The sequence below is a fragment of the Vidua macroura genome, chromosome 4 (genome assembly GCF_024509145.1).
Source record: "Vidua macroura isolate BioBank_ID:100142 chromosome 4, ASM2450914v1, whole genome shotgun sequence".
Classification (NCBI taxonomy): domain Eukaryota; kingdom Metazoa; phylum Chordata; class Aves; order Passeriformes; family Viduidae; genus Vidua; species Vidua macroura.
The window spans coordinates 48,793,564-48,811,224 of record NC_071574.1 but is presented as its reverse complement, the minus strand read 5'-3'; the positions used below and the strand labels follow the sequence as shown (position 1 = coordinate 48,811,224).

Sequence of the window (17,661 nt, the reverse complement as noted above, 5' to 3'; positions counted from 1 at the left end):
GGTACAGACAAAAATTAAATGCATCTTGTCTTAGCTGCAGACACAATGGACACAATACAGCTGAAGAAGACAGAAAGTATTTGGAGAGGATATTAGGGCACAGGAAGTAAAGATAAATTACTCATCAGAGCAGACAAGTAGTCTGTGCATCTTTGGGGTGAAAAGAGACTAAAGTACTGTTTGGGTAAGCTTTAACTCTAGTTAAAGCTAAATCTTTACCTTCTGAATGAAGTGCTATGTAATACTTACATTAACATTACTCTTGGTTTAGATCATCTCAGATCACAACTGAACTATGCAGGCACTCAGTATTGCTTATACAGGATACATAACCTCTGCAAGGAGCTGATGGCTTGAATTTAACATAAAAGGCAAGATTTGGAAAGCCAACAGGGGCATAATTAAAGATAACGACTTTAGCACAACATGAGCTTAATTCTTTGCGATATTTTGTAAACGTCACAAAGAGGGAAAAATGGGAAATGAGCAAAAGGAAAAGTAAGTTTAAACAGAAGCAAAGTGAGAAACAATGAAGTGGCTTTGCAGACATTTATAGGAAGTTCCTTTCAAGCATAAAGGGCAGCTTGGGAGAAATTGATAAAAAAGTTGAAAGTATGGGAGCAGAAACTAGCAAGATCTGAGGCAGGAAATGGCCTCTTGAGGAAAAAAAAAACCAACTAAAAATCGCTGAGGACAGGTTTTGAAGTATCTTGAAAGTGAAAGGGAACAGTTTATATGTGAAATCCAATGAAAGACAAGACAAAAGAAGAACCTGAGCAAGAGATAAGTCAGTAGAAAAAGTGGAAAATTCTACCTATAGGACATCTCTAGATAGAACAAATGGAGCCATGCTGCAATTGGAAAGGTTACAGAAATACCGAAGTGTAACAATGGGGAATTTCATGTGATAGGTTAAAAAATAAAGAAATACAAAATCCCTTTGTATTCAGAATTTGCAAGACTAAAACTGAGACCCTACTCCTGGTTTTAAGATCCATCACATTACAGAAAATTTTTAGATTTCAGTCCTTAATGGCATAGAATAATGATTATTCACAGCAACTTGGAGTGAGCAAGAGGCTAAAAGTTGTAAGCTTTAAAGCTGTGATTCAGCCATATTGAGCTAACAAAACTATAAACACAGATGAGTGACACAGGACAGAATTTAGACTCCTTATGACAAAAGGAGACACAGAATAACAGGCTATTGACGAAGAAAGGTGGCTAAATTTGTGCATGAAACTTCCAAGAAGGAACTGAGCACAGGAGAAGAAAAGGTGACTGTGGAAGATCTACTGTACAGAAGCAACAAAGGAAAAGCTTTAAGAAATACATTCACATCAATACTTAAATAGATCAAGTGTTACAAACACAAGAAACTAAGAGACTTTATCACAACACACTGACAGATTGACCACAGATAGAAAGGAAGCTTTTTCAGAATTGTTGTCTAGCCCTATCCACATCCACAGCTCAGCACTCCTGCCATTTCTTCAACAAGTTACAGGATCACAGATTAGTGTTGTGCAACTACAGAGCACTTATATCTGAAATCTCAGGTACTTCAGAGGCAGTTTGGTTATTGCTCTGGCTGTGAATGCTAAGAATCTGAGATGAAACAAACAAGATTTCCAAACAGTATGGTGGCACACTCTACTGAAATCAGGGGAGTGAAGTAAAAATAAACAATAGTTGTCATAGTAGTAATACTACTACTGCTACTATATTGATTATTATCATTACTTCAACCATGCCAACTGTGGCTTAAGTGATACAATGGTACAATACGAAACCAGTATTTCCTAAAGCGTGAACTAATCTAAGATTTAAGAACCAACCACAGCACGAAAGGACTGCAGCCTTACGTAATAGCAATGCTATTATACGGCACATAGAAATTAGGCCATATTTTACAGCAAAGAGCATAGATTTTCCTAGTGACTCATATGGAGCCTTCAGTACCTCTCCTGGCTTCATACCTATTAAGGGACAATTGGTAAACTGCTGCTGAAAACAGGAAAAATACTGAATGCTGTTTAAAGTCAGGACTGAAAAGATGTTTGTTCTCTGCTTTGGTTTCAGAAGGCTGCAGCAACATTTGTCAGTTGTACAGTAACTGCATTTTCCCTCACCCCTCACCATACCCTTCAAGTTGTTCACAGGAATTGGGACCAACTGCTGAAAAGGAACCAGATTAATCAATTAAAGCTAATCTTTTTGGGGAATAAAAAAAAGAGAGAACAATCATTAAATTGTAGTTGTGAAATATTACTCAATTTCTAGAGATGGTAACATAAGAAATGCTAGAGAAATATTTGGTTTGACATTTAAGTATATTCCATAAAAAAACCCCACAATGCTCAAGGTTTCTGGAAAAATATTTACTCAGCTGCTGTACATGAACAGCGTCCATCAATCTCAAACAGTCATCTGAGTAAGCCAATTAACCATGATCACTTGTAGTGCTGACAGGCACCACAATGATTGGAATCTATCTTCCCTAACTGAAATAAAAATGTAGATTGGGAAAAAGAATATAATTCTAGCTTCTTTCAAAGAAGATACTGTACAATAAGAAACAGGTAATACTCAAAGACCCATTGGTACTTTTGTCCTGTCCTATGAACAAATTGATCACAGAATTCCTGCCATTTGCAGAAGAATTAAACCAATCTGCATAAAGTGCATATATATTTGACTTAACAAAAATTTCCATTGCTTGCACACTGAATCCACACAACTTTTAAGAAGCCTCATAAATTCTCAAGTATGGGCCAAAGTGCATCCCTTATGATCTTCCTTTCATTCAGGAAGCTGCCAGTTTTTCCAGAAGGATGCTATGGGAGATGGTGTCAAATATTTTACTGAAGTCTAGATAGAACACAGCCTTGCCCTCGTCTACTAAGCTGGTCAGTTTGTCATAGAAGATTAGGTTGGTCAAGCTGGACCTTACTTTCACAAGTCCATGTTGGCTGGACTTGACACCCAGGTAGTCCTGTGTGGCAGACACATTCTTCTCTCTCTCAAGGTTTTTTTATAGAGGAGCACAGAGAGAAGAAAGAGAAAACAATTTCTATTTCTGCTCTTTGTTTTTCTCATGTAGAATGTTTTGGAGAATTGTTTACCTGGGGTGATTGCTTGATTAGATTCTAGTGAGGATTGTTTGAGCCTGATGGCAAATCAAATCCACCTGTGTCTAGACTCTCGCGAGAGGGTCACAAGTTGTTAGTTAGTTAGATATAATAGTTAGAAAAAGTAAGTATGTAGTTTTAGTATCTCCTTTAAATAGTGTATTAATGCATTATATTATAGTTATAATAAAGAAATCTTTCAACCTTCTGAACTAGAGTCAAACATCATCATTTCTTCCCACCAAGTTCACTTACATTTACAATAGTCCTAAGTGTGCCACGTAATGGCACCTAGCTGCATTTTATGTGGCTGTTGCACAATACATAGCATGGATTAGCTCTAAAAGACAGATTAAAAAATCTTTAGACTTAATATTATAAGCCTAAATACTCTGCTGATCCAGATACTTGTTTAAAGTGTTTACTCAGGATGCAGATGCCTGAAGAGATCACAAGCTCTAGGAAAATGTATCTTAATCGTGGGGTGACTATAGAATCTAAAATGTTGTGTAGATCTTGCTAAATAGTAAAAGTCAAAATACAACAGCCTTCAAAAACAAGGTCTAATGAATGTCATGCATAGACCTCAATTACAAAAGTGGAAGTTTATCAAATAGCAAAACAGACAAAGTTTATCAAATAGGAAAAGAGACAATTAAAAAACCAAATATGTTTCTTCTCTTAGTATGTGCTCTCTAAAGCTTTCAGACAAACATACTCCCTTGATATGCTGGTTCAGCATCAGTGTTAGAAAAAATACCCTCTACGTCGTGCCATATTGTGTCCAAACTTGATAGTTAAAGGACATCATTTGCCAGAGTGAATTAACATATCTGGGAAATGAATAATCCAGTGGCGATTGGAAATCACAGAAAATGTCTTCTCTTAGTACATGATAAAACTGGGGGCTAAAGACAGCCCTTGAAATGGAAGTAAATTTTGGATTATTAGTTAAAAATCTCAAACATTACTGACTCCAGGGAAAGTGCCTTCCTAACGAAATCAACAGCTCACATAAAAGGAGCTTACAGGGTAAAATTTGTTATTATATATTTTGCTGAGACTGTTGTTTCCCAGAATAAAAACTTTTTTGGAAACCTTAATCAAATTCTTTTCAAGTATATGGTTTTACTTATTTTTACAAAGGTTTGATCTCTGTACTGAGGTTAGGTGCTTATACAAGCTATGTTCTTGAAGTGCAAACCCAGTGAAAGCAATTGCCCTTTTATGAGTGCCACAGTAGTTTTAGATTTTAATTTAAATTGCTAAGTAGCTTTCTGTCCATTTTTAAAAAGCATAGAATAGTTTTTAAAGTCCTTTATCTTGGTAACATTTACCTTATTACCCTTTGGTGGTGTGCTTCATTATTTTTTTCTTTAAAGAGAAATCAGAAGGTTGGAGAGAAACATCCATTATTAATTATCAGGATCCCAGTCTCTAGTGAAGTAATATACCTTTTCAGTAGGATACCAATCGTTACCTTGCACTATAAGCTAGCATGGCTGGATTTTACTAGCAGCATGGCAAGGACATCATCACCCAGGTCTAGCACAGCTCTAGCAGATGTGAAGAGACCTCTAAACAACTGACATGCAATAGTTCCATGGCTATACTCCCAGGCCCTGGGCTGAGGAAGCAGAAGGAAGCTGTGGGCACACGAGAGGTCAAGGTTCATAACTGAACTATAGTTGGAAGACTGCCCAGTGGCTGTAGAGACAAGAGGAGGGTATGGGAGATGGGGCAGGGCTATTCTGCAAAGCCAGCCATGTGCTGGCTCTCTAAAACTAGAAAACTAAAGCTGTACGCATTTCTCATGTTCAGTTCCAGTGTGTGCAATACCTACTGGCCACAGGCTGAAGAGTTTACATAGGTTACTGGAAAAAGAAGTCTCTAGCACTTGTTAGATCCTCCTTACACATCTTCACAGTTTGCTTCCACAGTAAGTTCCTTCAGAAGAGGATTAGACAGAGAGAAGCAAAAGAGAAAGACTGCAGAAGGGAGACTGACAAAACAAACACCCTTACACAGGACATGGAAGCTGGAAAATTTTCCCCACCTCAGCCACTTTTATGCTCTATCACACATTTCATTACATACAGTCCTGGCCTGAGACACAGACTTCCCTGCCACAGCCCCAGGTAATGACAGCCCTAAGCTGGTTAGACCATTATGCTAGAATGAATATCCTTTGCCACAGACCTGCATCTTTTCCCACAGTACCTAAGTACCACTGGATTTTCTTGCTTGGCTTCCTATCACTGGAAGTCGCTGCTCTCCACTCCTACATGATGACATACATCTAAACCACAAGATCCTTAACCATAATGGATAATTACTGCACTCTCTGGATGCACTGGCATGCTCCAGCTTCTGAACAAAACTTTTCTCTGCCATGCAAATTCAATACTGTCAGCAATTCTGTAGGGAGGAAGTACAGGAGGTAAGCTTTTCATGCAACACATAATCTAAGAGAGCTAAGACAATACCACATCCTCAACTTCCTCATAAGTGCTGTTACTTCAATGTTGGTACTAAACAGATAGGTCAGATCTCAACAGGTGTGCCACAGACTAGGTGAGATGTGTTGCTTAACTTCTAAGGAACCAGTCATATACACACACACACACTGAAAAGGACACAGAAGACTAAATGGAAAAAGAAGGACAAAAAATTCAAATTTTGCTTTCTATGAATTTGAAAAAAAACCAAACAAACAATAGATCACTTCACTGAAAAGAGTTTTATTCAAATACTGTGTCAATTGTTATTTTTCTTAGGCTCTGAAGAGTAGCTCCAGGAAATCAAACCAGGCCAGAGATAAACCAGATATACACAAATATTGTGGAAATGTTCAACACAAACTAAAACAAGGACCTGATACCTGATTCAATGTACTCTGTGTAACCTCACTTTTTTAAAAGAAAAATTGTATTTTTAAAATTACAACGATTTCAAACAGAGAGACTAAATGTACATCTACAATAACTACAATCATATCCAACAGCATAAGAATACACAGTAAGCAATAAAAAAAAATTTGAATGAGATTAGAATTATTTCACAATATTAACCCATAGCAACATGCAGATGATATCTTGCATCAATAATTAAAACTTACCATATTGATTGGGTCAACTGGACCGATGCTGTTAACATAGACATCTGTTTCAATTACCGTAGTTCTCACTAAACAAAATAGTAACCATAACAATTACACATTTAAGTAACTCTTAACTTTTTTTTTAAGTAACTAACATTGTTAGTGGAATTTAATTTGTTTAACTAAAAACAGCATATCTGGTATTCTTCTATTAGATTCAGAATAATTAAATTTCTGATTTGTTCATTCTGTGAAGGATCATATATGACTCGGCTCTCTTATTTCATATGACTTTTTTGAATTATCAACTTGAACTTTTCAGTTCATAATGCAATCTCCACCTGTGCTTTTTGATCAATATAAGATAGATAAAATGGTAAACAAATGAAAAACAAATAAAACAAAAAAAAAACCCAAAACTCTCTTCCAACAATAAACTCTCTTCCAATAAAAATACAGTCCTAAAAAGAAAACAAGTTTGGAACATTTTTTTCATACCACAAACTACGAGGTCTGGGACAAATGTGTTTATCAGCTGCAAGGAATCAATATGAAGTGCCTTCTATCAATTTCTACTGAGAATATGTAACAGATAAAAAATAACTTTTCACCACAGGTTTACTCAATTTATAAAGCTATAGCACACCTAGGGATTACTAATGTTCTTTCATCAGTTGGATTAATACACTGGTTAAAACACCAAATTGAAGGCTTGTCAATAAAAATAATTTAAGAGTTAAACATTACCAAACTTATTTTTCTTTAAAAGTAGGGTAAACACTCTCACTGTGTAGAAAAAAAGACCAAAAACTTTTAAAAATTTATTCCATTACAGAATATACTCTCTACTCTGTGCATTTTCAGAAGGACAAGAAGTCTAAGAGTGTCCATAAAAGGCACACCTGAAGTACAGGAGGCTCTGATAGCTCATTTTTTTCCTCCTAACTGGTTTATACAGAAAAAAAAGGGCACAAATGAAAGAGGAGAGGATGAATTTTTATTTCATCATTTTACCAAGAATCTTCTTCTAGTTTGCACTGGAGAACCAGAATGTGGACACAAGATGATATATGTCCTTGTGCCCAATGGAATGAAGAGGGATAATAATCATAGAGCTCTGATAGTCCTTTTATGGTATGACACAATAAAATAAGCATCTCTTTCAATCTGCAGATAAAAAAAGTGGGAAGGTACAAACAAAAAGGCATTTTGATTTTATAGGAGAGGGACCCTAGGTCATCAGATTTAATTTTTTTATACAGCAAAGTTCCAGAGATTGCCAGGGTTTAACATCAAACCTAATTTCTGAAAACTCTACAGAAAGAAAGACTGTAACACTGACATCATTGTCAGCTACAATGACAGGCAAGATGCATTTCCTAAATATCCCAAGATACCTTTTCCCTGCCAAGCTCACCTGGGAGGAAATTTGCCCTGATTCCAAATCTGGTTAATGGTGTGAACATAAGCCTGACAGAAATACACACTAGTGAGGCTGCACAAAGGATTTTCTGTAGGACCACAGAGCACAGAGTCACTTGATCACCATCCTGTCCCTAGCATGCTTCAGAGAAAGTTTAAACAGATTCTGGAAACCAATTTAATTCCTGGGGGGGAAAAAAATAAGTACTTCCTGCAATGATACTTATGGGTCTCTTCCAACTCAAAATATTCTGTAATTCTGTTATTCTTTGATTCTGAGCTGTAAAGGTTTCCAATTTCTGCAGAGCTCATAAAGGAAGGTAGACAGCACAAGAACTCATACACACAGACTGAAATATCAGAGTAAGAAAAAAGTTTATCATTCATGTATATAACCATATATATAACATAATCCTTTTGACATATATCGCATTCTGCAAACAGATATCCTCTTCCTTTAATTTGCAATCCTATTTATATTTGTAACAGCAGCCCCACTGCTAGACCAGAACACAAGGAGGTGGAGCAAAGTATATCTTGCCTTATCCCTCAAGTAATGTTGAATACTTCTTTGAAATACAACTCACAGGATTCTTTCCCCTCCATCTCCTTTTCCCCCCTCTCAATTCCAGTTATACTGAAGGAGCTAAATACTCTGCAGATGCAGCCACTCCCTTTCCAACAGTCTTTGTGTCATCTGCCAGCTTTACTACAAAAATGAATTGCTAAAATAATTCAAAATATCATTATTCTAGATCAAAAATTTCCTATTAGTCCACACTATAGATATTCCAGCCACTGGCATCCCTTATTAACAACTAAATTTCAAGTTCTGTCAATGACACAATTTTTAATGAGGGCTGTGTCAATTTTAAGAAATTCCAACTTGCATCATGCAGTACTCATTTGCCAGGGCTTTCCTGTAGTGAGCCACTCAGTTCATTTTGCCTTTTCCATACTGCTCTGAGTAAGATTATTAGAAGTATTAAGAGCCAGTGAACAGTTTAAAAATCTGCCTCTGTTGAAATTACTTTAATTGACATAAATGATCCAGAGAAACTCAATTCAAGAGGACTGCAAGAAGCTTATTTTGTTACCTTAGATCTTCTGTATAGTACAGAGAAATGTACTTCTGAATTAGAAGGATTAATTAACACTTGTGTTCTTGAACTAGAAGTGGTAACAGTTCATGAAAATGACAAACCCTGAAGGAAAATACCTTATTGATACTTTGAGAAGAACAAATTGAGAAGATTTTCTGACCCTGACTGCTTCCTATTTTACTTTAAAACTTGGTATCAGCGCTGAAAACACAAGTAGGAAGAAGGCTATTTAACACGTCCTGCATGAAGTGCAGAGCAGCAGTGTTCCAAACAAGGGGAGAAAGGGCTTGAACACTTTAAATATTTAAACTGAAAGACAGTGTGATGCAGGCTAGAGGAAAGCAAGAAGGTGAGAAGACAAGAGAGTGCATATTCAAGAGGAAGGGAGAGACAGAGAAAGAAGAGCACAAAGGAGCAGCAGACCACATGGTCAGCTTCTAATGTAGCTGAAGCACACAGGGAATCTGTTTGGTAAGCCAAATCTAGAGAGATATACTCACTTTCTGATTTCCTGCTTTGACTTTTTTTTTTTTCACTAGACTAAACTTCATCTGGTTGTAAAAATTATGAAAAAAATGTTTACTCCTGATAAGAAAAATCATAGTGATAAAAATCTATCTCCATCATTGACAAATTATTTTAGTAATTGCCCCTGATATTCAAAGTGCCTGGTTTTTAGCCTACATTTTTGCAGGCTCAATTTCCAGCTTTTAATGTTTGATATATCTCTTCTTGCTACACTCAAGAGCTCTTCTTATCAGCTATTCTCATTCTATAAACACCTATCTCCTGACACAAATAATTATCATTATTGTAAAAGTCTAGAACATAATTCTCTATAATTCTGCTATTTTCATTCCTCCAATCCATTACTTCAATACATTCACCTAGAGCATGGTAGTCCATCTAAATTCACTAACCCAATAGTTTACCACAATTACATCATTTTCTAATGAAGGTCTAAGTTACATTACTTTTGTTTTTAATTAATGTTTCTTATGCTCTTTAACTTTAACTAAGACCATTTTTGTAACTTTATTCAGGCTTATTTTCTTTGAGCATGTTTTCTATAACTCCTCATTACTTGCCTAAAGAAGCATCCCCTACAGTGATAAAGCAGTTATTCATCAAATAAATCGGGTGACTACCATACCCAGAAATAACAGAGTCCTTCAATTTGTAATAGCTTTTAATGGAATAATACAATTATCACAATCAGCTACCTAAGATTATTACTTACATGGCTACTTATATTGAAAATTCAGCCTCAAGTGTCTACAGCAGGCTTCCAGGTCAACCTCTGAAGAATTTTTTCAAAGTGATTTTGATGAAAGCAGACCCCTGTTCTCTTAACTTTTTACCCTTCTATTTAAAAGAAATCTGTCTTTTGCAGATACTCCTACCCCACCACTTTTATTATTTCCATGATTTTCTATGCAGTGCGCATGTCCAATATCTTCAACATTCCCTGAATATCTGCGCCTACATTTTGCTCTTGTATTTTGATTTTCTTCAATTCTTGGAAAATATTCTTAAACTCAAAATACATCTCTCTCTAACTTTCCTTGATATTTTCCTACTTGTTTTGCTGCCTGGAAAAAAACTCAAAACCTTTCCAAACAGTGTTAAAATGAGAATGTAAAAGCAAGTCCTTAATGGAAAGCATTCACGGTGGTACAATATGGCAATATGAATATGTGATACAGTATTTCTACATTTTTTATAAGTTTATTTAACTAGTATATCTAACAAATATTGTCCAAGTAGAAGAACAGTTGGTTAGGTAATTTCCTCTGGGTTCTGCCCCGTTGGAGCCCCCCGCGATCCTTTAGCCCTCCATGTTATTGTGTTTACAATGTATGGTGCAAAACAAAGTGTCCTCGCTAGACTAATAAATAGAATTTCAAGAACGTATTAGTAAGAGTTTGTTAAAAGATAGGAGAAGTCAGGAAAAGTACTAGAAGTTATAACTATGTATTAACAGTCTGCAATGTTACAAATATATGAAAAAAATATAAAAATCTTTAGGCATAATTTTGAGCTTATTACTTTTCTGCCTATATCAAAATTTCATCACTGCTACACTAGGAGCACCTGTTCAACAGAATACATTCTAATACATTTATTTTTTGAGAATTAGCACTTCTGATTGAAAGTCCTGTATTTTCCACGTATTCTTTATATCTCTTAGAACATGACTATTTACATTAGTGCACTTGAGAGATGTAAATATTTACCCATGCCCCGCTCATAGGGCAATAACAACTATCCAAATTTCTCCAGGTATCCAATTTTTCTACATCCATGAGCAATTATCCTTAAATTCCCACCATTCTTAAAATTTCCATCAGTGATGACTTGTCTTTAACTGTTTAATTGAAAACACCCACTAAAGTTGTAGATATGTGACGACTGTTTCCTATTTTTAATTAAATTCTCAGGTAGTGCAGCTGTGTTTCACACATACATACATCACTGCTGGAAAAAGTTATCCGTACATTGATAGGATAATATTAATATATCAGTGTCCCTAGGATGAGAAAGGTGAAAAATGAGAAGCCAGAATTCTTTCCTTTAAAAAGGAAAGTTCAAAAATAATAATACTTTGATGCAGGACTAGAGCTGAAACAGTGTGGTTTTAAAGTCATGCACCCAGAAGGTAATGTTACAGTGAGAATAATATTGCTTTATTGGTATATCAACACTCCAAGGTTGTATCTCTAATCAAACATATTTATACCATAGATAGGAGACTTTATCTGATAACTTCTACTACTTCATACTGAGTAGAAGAATGCTAGAACATTTATGCTCCAAACACCCCAAGCCTACTACATAAATCAAGTTAAAGACTAGTAAGATTACGAAACATAGCAAAGGGTAGAAGTTAAGTAATTCCTACAACTCATGGATATTTGAATGAGACAAACAGAGAAATGACAGAGTGGTTTTCCCCTATTAAATTTCAGTATTGCCTCCAAATTTTCAATTTTCATTTGGCTCTCCTTTAACATCTCCCTCAACTAACTGCATGTTTAACAATTAAACTCTTATCTCACTCTGAGATGCTGAAATTCTGTGTCAACACCATGAAGAAAACTAAATTCTGCTCTGGGATTCAAACCCAAATAGTCCATGTTCAAAACAAAAAATGTTGCTATTGTAAATGAGCTTTGTAATTCAATCATAAGAACATCCTGTGGGATTCTAGTGGTTTGAAAGATAATGAAAATTCCAGTTCAATAACCTTGTTGTATAAGAACTGACATACACTCTGAAGAAATGAATCTGACACCAGATTTTATCCACATATTTGAAGCAGATTAAGATGAATAAACTATAGCCTGATTTTGTTTTTGTCTGTCAAATACCTGCTGCAGTTCCCAAACAACTGGACAGAATGAAGTGCTTTCACCTGAAGTCAGAAATTTCATCTTATGCTGTCCAAAACTTCTTCCTTGTGGCAGAATCATACTTAACATTTGTTCTCTTCAAAACAAAGTGAATACTCCCAAATGTTTCCTTTTTCAATTACTCCAGCTGATTACTCACGAACTTTATGTTCTAGTATAGTGGATGGATGCTGGCCCCAGATAGGTCATATTGGTACAGAACTTTTGAGAAGAGGTACATTTATGTGAGAGAAGCTAGAACTAAGTGTCTTCTTTTGGGAACTGATATTTTGAATTCAAAAAGATGTACATTGATTTACTCAAAAAAAAAAAGACAGTTTTTGTCCTAACAAGACTCAGAATATAACCAGAAAAATGAAGGTAAGAATTGCATCAAAATTCTTCCATGCCCATCTAAATGCATTTGACATGTCAGAATAATTTCCTCCTCTTTATTTGTTCCATTTACTTGTAAGTTTTATGGGGAGAGAAGAAAAAAATATTTCTCTGTTCTTTCATCCCCACCTACAAGCTAATCATTAGAAGGAATCATAGAAGAGACAGATTTCCTCACAATCACTTTTCTGTCTGTTGCATCAAACGGGAAAAAACCAACAGTAAGCTAAACATTTGTCACACATTGAGAATTTAAGGGAAAAGATGCTGGAGGACTTTTCACATTGTCTAAATGTTTTTAGTTAATTCAATTAAATGAACATGAAGGAAAAGACTTAAACCAAACTTCATGAGATTCACATGTGATTATATTATGACTGGGAGAGAATTATTGCCTTTCAACATCTCTAAGATAACAGTCACCAATATAACAGGAGAACTTGGTGAAAGAAAACAATTTGTCAGAAGCTTTCAAAGGAAGATGCATAATTTGAGATTGTGTCTTTTTCTTCCCCTACATAAATGAAACAGGTCTAGATTGTGGTGCTGTTTACAGACTTACATGGCATTCCTTTGATAGTGAATGCCAGGTACATCACAAATACTTATGTCCTCCACCTCTTCCTTCATATTTCAGGAAACAAACTTAGAGAAAATATATTGTTTTTCTTATTTGATCCTGCATGGAAGGAGCTGAAAAGATTTAATGTACTACATGTTTTCAAAACAAGATTCTTCCAAATATTTATGCTTAATATTTATATGCAAATTGATGCTTTGACTATTGAAAGACAAAATTGCCTTCCTACCAGCTGCAGTTTTTCTTCCCATATTCCACCAAAAAAAAAGGGGTCCCAAGTTATATTTTTAGACTCTTTAATTTTTTTCAAAATCTTAGCTAAGAGAAGAAGACAATTGAGTTGAGTTACATTTGCTCAAAATAGACCTAATGAATTTCTTACAGTAAGAATAAAATGTCTAGGGATAATTCTTTAATTAAGTCCTAAAGACTTAAGATCAATTTATGAAATGACCATGGCTGGTTTATATCTACAATTCTTTCTGACAGAAGGTCTTTGTTAAACAAAGAAAATTGCCTTTTAGTGATTTATTACAGATTGCTCACTGTCCTCCAAAACCAGTACCTTCCATAAGAAAAAAAGATTATAAATAGAACATGAAGTCTAATCTTGCATAGAACATTTTTTACTAGTTCCAGAAAATGATTGTATTTTATTACTCTTATATTTAGCTTGCTATATTGAGTTTCAAATATTGCAATAAGCATAGTTTTGCCATCTTTGTCAAAATGCACACCATCTCTAGTTCACATTTTCTGTTACACAGAATCATTTTATGAGCTTACCCCCAATATCTGGCCGAAGCTTGTTGTCATATCCTTGAAGTAAGGAGTCCAGTATGTGAGTTACATCACCACCATGAATCTTTGGTGCAAGGACCCATGTTTTATTCACCGTTAGATCTTCATCATCCTCATCATCTGCTTTATCAGCTCTATGTTGTGTGATTTAAAGAAGAAAAAAAAAAAAAAAAAAAAAAAAAAACCAAGATTGGGAAAAACACAAGACACAGTGAAACTGAATACACAAGAGTTGGAAAAGAAAGAGCTAAAATATTGAACACTGTTTAAAATAGTTTGTGCAAACCCAAATGCATTCTGGTGCCAAAAGAAAGAAGCAGGCCCTTATTTAAAATATATATATATATATATATATATTTAGCAACATTTTGTTTTATGGTGATAGGGAGTGTTAAGTGTTAATAGAGGCACACATCACCCATATAAAAATCTCAAGCCATGACTCAAACCCACAAAAGCAGCAGCAGGCATCATCTTACCATCAACCTTCTCCTGTTTTAAAACAAAAGTGTAATTCCAAAGCTTCTCCCTACATACATTTCTTTTTCAAGCAATGCTGCTAATATTTCTAAGAGATCTTTAAGCTTCATAATAGCATACCTATTGTATGCTACTTAAAAGAGCATCAACAGAATCTCCTTCCTAGTAGCCTCTGTTATATGATGTAAAACAGTAAGACTTGCATACTTATTAAACTCCATTCACATTTTAGGCAAGCAAACATTACATCCATGTGCTACAACTAAACATTAGCAGAAGCAGAAGCTGCAGACATATGCCAGTTATGTATCTTTATGTATACATGGTATAGTTAACTGAAAGGAACAGTACACGATATTCAGACCATTTGTTAGCTACCTATTTTATCAAGATGAAACAATTGTACAACAAAAATAATTACACATTCATTTATTGCCTATCTTTTAATTAGATAAGCAGCAGGAGATTGTTAATCCCTAGATCATTTTAAAAAATATTGCAGTACCTTGGCTGCATCTGCAAATTCACTCAGATATCACTGAAAGGTCAAAGAATGCCTGAAAGTAGTTTTCTTTCCATTTCAATCAAATGAGTATGGACTTCAGTATTCATCCAGTGCTAAAAACTGCAATCTATATTACTCATCCAGTTTATTTCAAGGAAATGCTATGGGCTTGAGGTCAAGCAAGGTGCATGACTAAGGTGCAGTTACTGCATGATAGCAGTAACTAACAGTCACACAACCTGCCTTCACAAATGGGCACTGGCTAGCAATTATAGAAAATATGCAGCTCCTATAAATCAGATCCAATGTTAACAAAAGTACAATATTTCAGTAAAAGAAAGGAATTAAATTACTATCCTTATGCCAATTCATATTGTACACCAAAACTAAAAATGTTACTGCTTTATTAAGGGCTTCTAAATTACACAGACATATGCTGCCCTCGAAACTAAGAGTGGAAATTTTCAGCAAATTTACTACAGGAAAGAAGACCACCAGTATGTTCCATGTGAAGAAAGGACAGAAAAAGTCAGGAAAGGACAGAGTGAGAGAAGCCATGCCTGTCTTTTATTGCAGCCCTTTGTGGGAATGCCTCAAACTAGTCTGTAATAGAAAGGTCTTGCATCACCTCTTGGATAACACTAGCAAGTCTCACTGAAAATAAAAACTGTCATGGCTGTGGAAACTCTCAGTGGTTTTGGCATGCCTGCTTAATTTGGGAAGTGAAACCTTGCCACAGCTCAATAGATTTCCAGAGGATGAACAAAAGGCACTGCTCAGATATCAGAGTTTTCATACCTAGCTTGCTGCAAACAAGTTGAAAGAGTCTATTATAGCAGAGAGTAATACGCAGTCTAAATACAAGGCTCACTGACAGCTTCCCTGTAACAGCCTGAAAAGTGCTTTCATTCTTTTAAATTGAAATGCACCATAAAATACTTAATCTTTACTGCACTACATAGAGAAATGTCAGATATTAAATATTTAACATTTCCCATTAGCAGGATCCCACTAATGGGAGCACTAAAACTAAGAAGCTAAATTTTGTAAATGTACACTCTTTCTCCCTCAGAGCTACCTAGTTCTTTCATGTGTTGTAGCCACATAGTTGTTTTTTTTTTCTTTTTTTTTTACTATTATTATATCTATTTATGATCTGCTTGCACTTTTTGGCATCTAATTACATTATAAATTAGCTTACAGTTGCTCAGAGTGCAGCAGCAATCCCAGCCTTTTCCCAGAGGCATTAAGATGATGAGAAGTTAAAAGTTAATTTTTAAGTAGCTCTCTAAGGAAAGACACATCACCACCACAAAACTGACCTTCTTCTTTTTGTCTTCTATCCCATAAACAGTAGAAAGTATAGTGAAATTAAGAGAGTTCCTTATCAGGGCACCTGATTCTCTGGATCAGCCCAGTTATTTGCAGAGAATTTGAAGTGATTATGACACTACTTTGTTCTGCTTTAATGTTTTTTTTTTTCCACAGTGCTATTAAGAACAGCAGAGATTTAGCCAAAATGGAAAGTACAAGAGGTCATGCCATGACCACCTAAATCAAATAGGAGTTACAACCACAACACCTCAACTCACAGCCACTTGAATATCTTGACATTTCAAAGGGTCCTTAATTTTATTTATAGATGCATAGGACAAATCACACTGGAAAGAAATCATGAGAGGTCTCTCTAGTCCAGCCTCCTGCTCAAAGCAGGGCTTGCTCTGAGGGTACAGCAGGTTGCTTATGGCTTGATCAGGCTGGTTATTGCAGACATCCAAAACTGGAAGCTGCACAACCTCTCTGAGCAACCTGATCTCCACTTGGCTTTTTTTCTACGATTTACTATATTTAAATAAACTGGAAATTAACAAGAAGAAAAAATGCAAATAAAAACAGATTTCAAATTTTTACTTTCCATTTTTTCACTTTCTTTCTTATTTAATTGGAGGACCTCTGGTCCTCCTCCAATTTTAAAAATCTGAACTACAAATAGGTATACAATGAGAACTTACAGAAAGCTATTAATGCAATTCCAGGGAGAGAGGAAAAAATTCCATCCCAACATCTGAGCGATTTTCCAAGCACTAGTACATAAATCCATTTAAGAAGATAGTTTTATTAGAGGCAACATTTCTTTACTTAGTGCCTGACAAGTCTTGATTTAAAATGTGCATTTTGACTATTTACATGAAACTATTTGATTTTATCTAGGAAATATTATACCCTGAAAAAAAAAGTGCCAACCACACGAAAAGAAACACAATGGACTTCTATACTAGTACACAAGGCCAACAAGAGCTTGTGACTCACTAACCCATTTGCTAAACCAGCAAAGAAACCAGTATGAATCAGATAATTATGTAACTCAATGTGGAAGACCTGAATTATTGCTGTTCTACATGGTGAAAACAGCTATTCTTACTCTATTCCTATCTTAGCAGCCTTTTCAGAAGTGATTGACTGAGGTTAACCCACCTCACTACCTGAATACCATCTTCTAAAGTCATCTTTAAAATGTGCCCAAGATTACCAAGTGTGCAGTAAAGACTATAATATCTCTGAAATGCTGATGGCACCCAGTTCTGCAGTTTTGATTCCTACACCACAGCCACTGATGTGCAGCAACACGACTGTGGTAAGAATGAATGATGCTGGATGGAAAAACGGAGTGACCAGAATATACAGAAAGTCTTTTGTACACCCTCCAGTCAAGCAGAGCACACCACCTGCTAACTTGAATTGTCAATCCAG

General features: G+C 35.5%; 1 protein-coding gene across 1 annotated transcript in view; it reads right to left on the bottom strand.

Moving 5' to 3' along the window:
- Positions 1-17,661, bottom strand: part of GABRG1 (gamma-aminobutyric acid type A receptor subunit gamma1) — a 51,647-nt gene that overhangs the window by 20,321 nt on the left and 13,665 nt on the right. Inside the window, exons 2-3 of the mRNA XM_053975776.1 lie at positions 13,911-14,059; positions 6,250-6,317 (exon numbers count right to left, since the gene is read on the bottom strand). Coding sequence (XP_053831751.1) covers positions 6,250-6,317; positions 13,911-14,059 — 217 coding nt within the window. The remainder of the gene's footprint in view (positions 1-6,249; positions 6,318-13,910; positions 14,060-17,661) is intronic.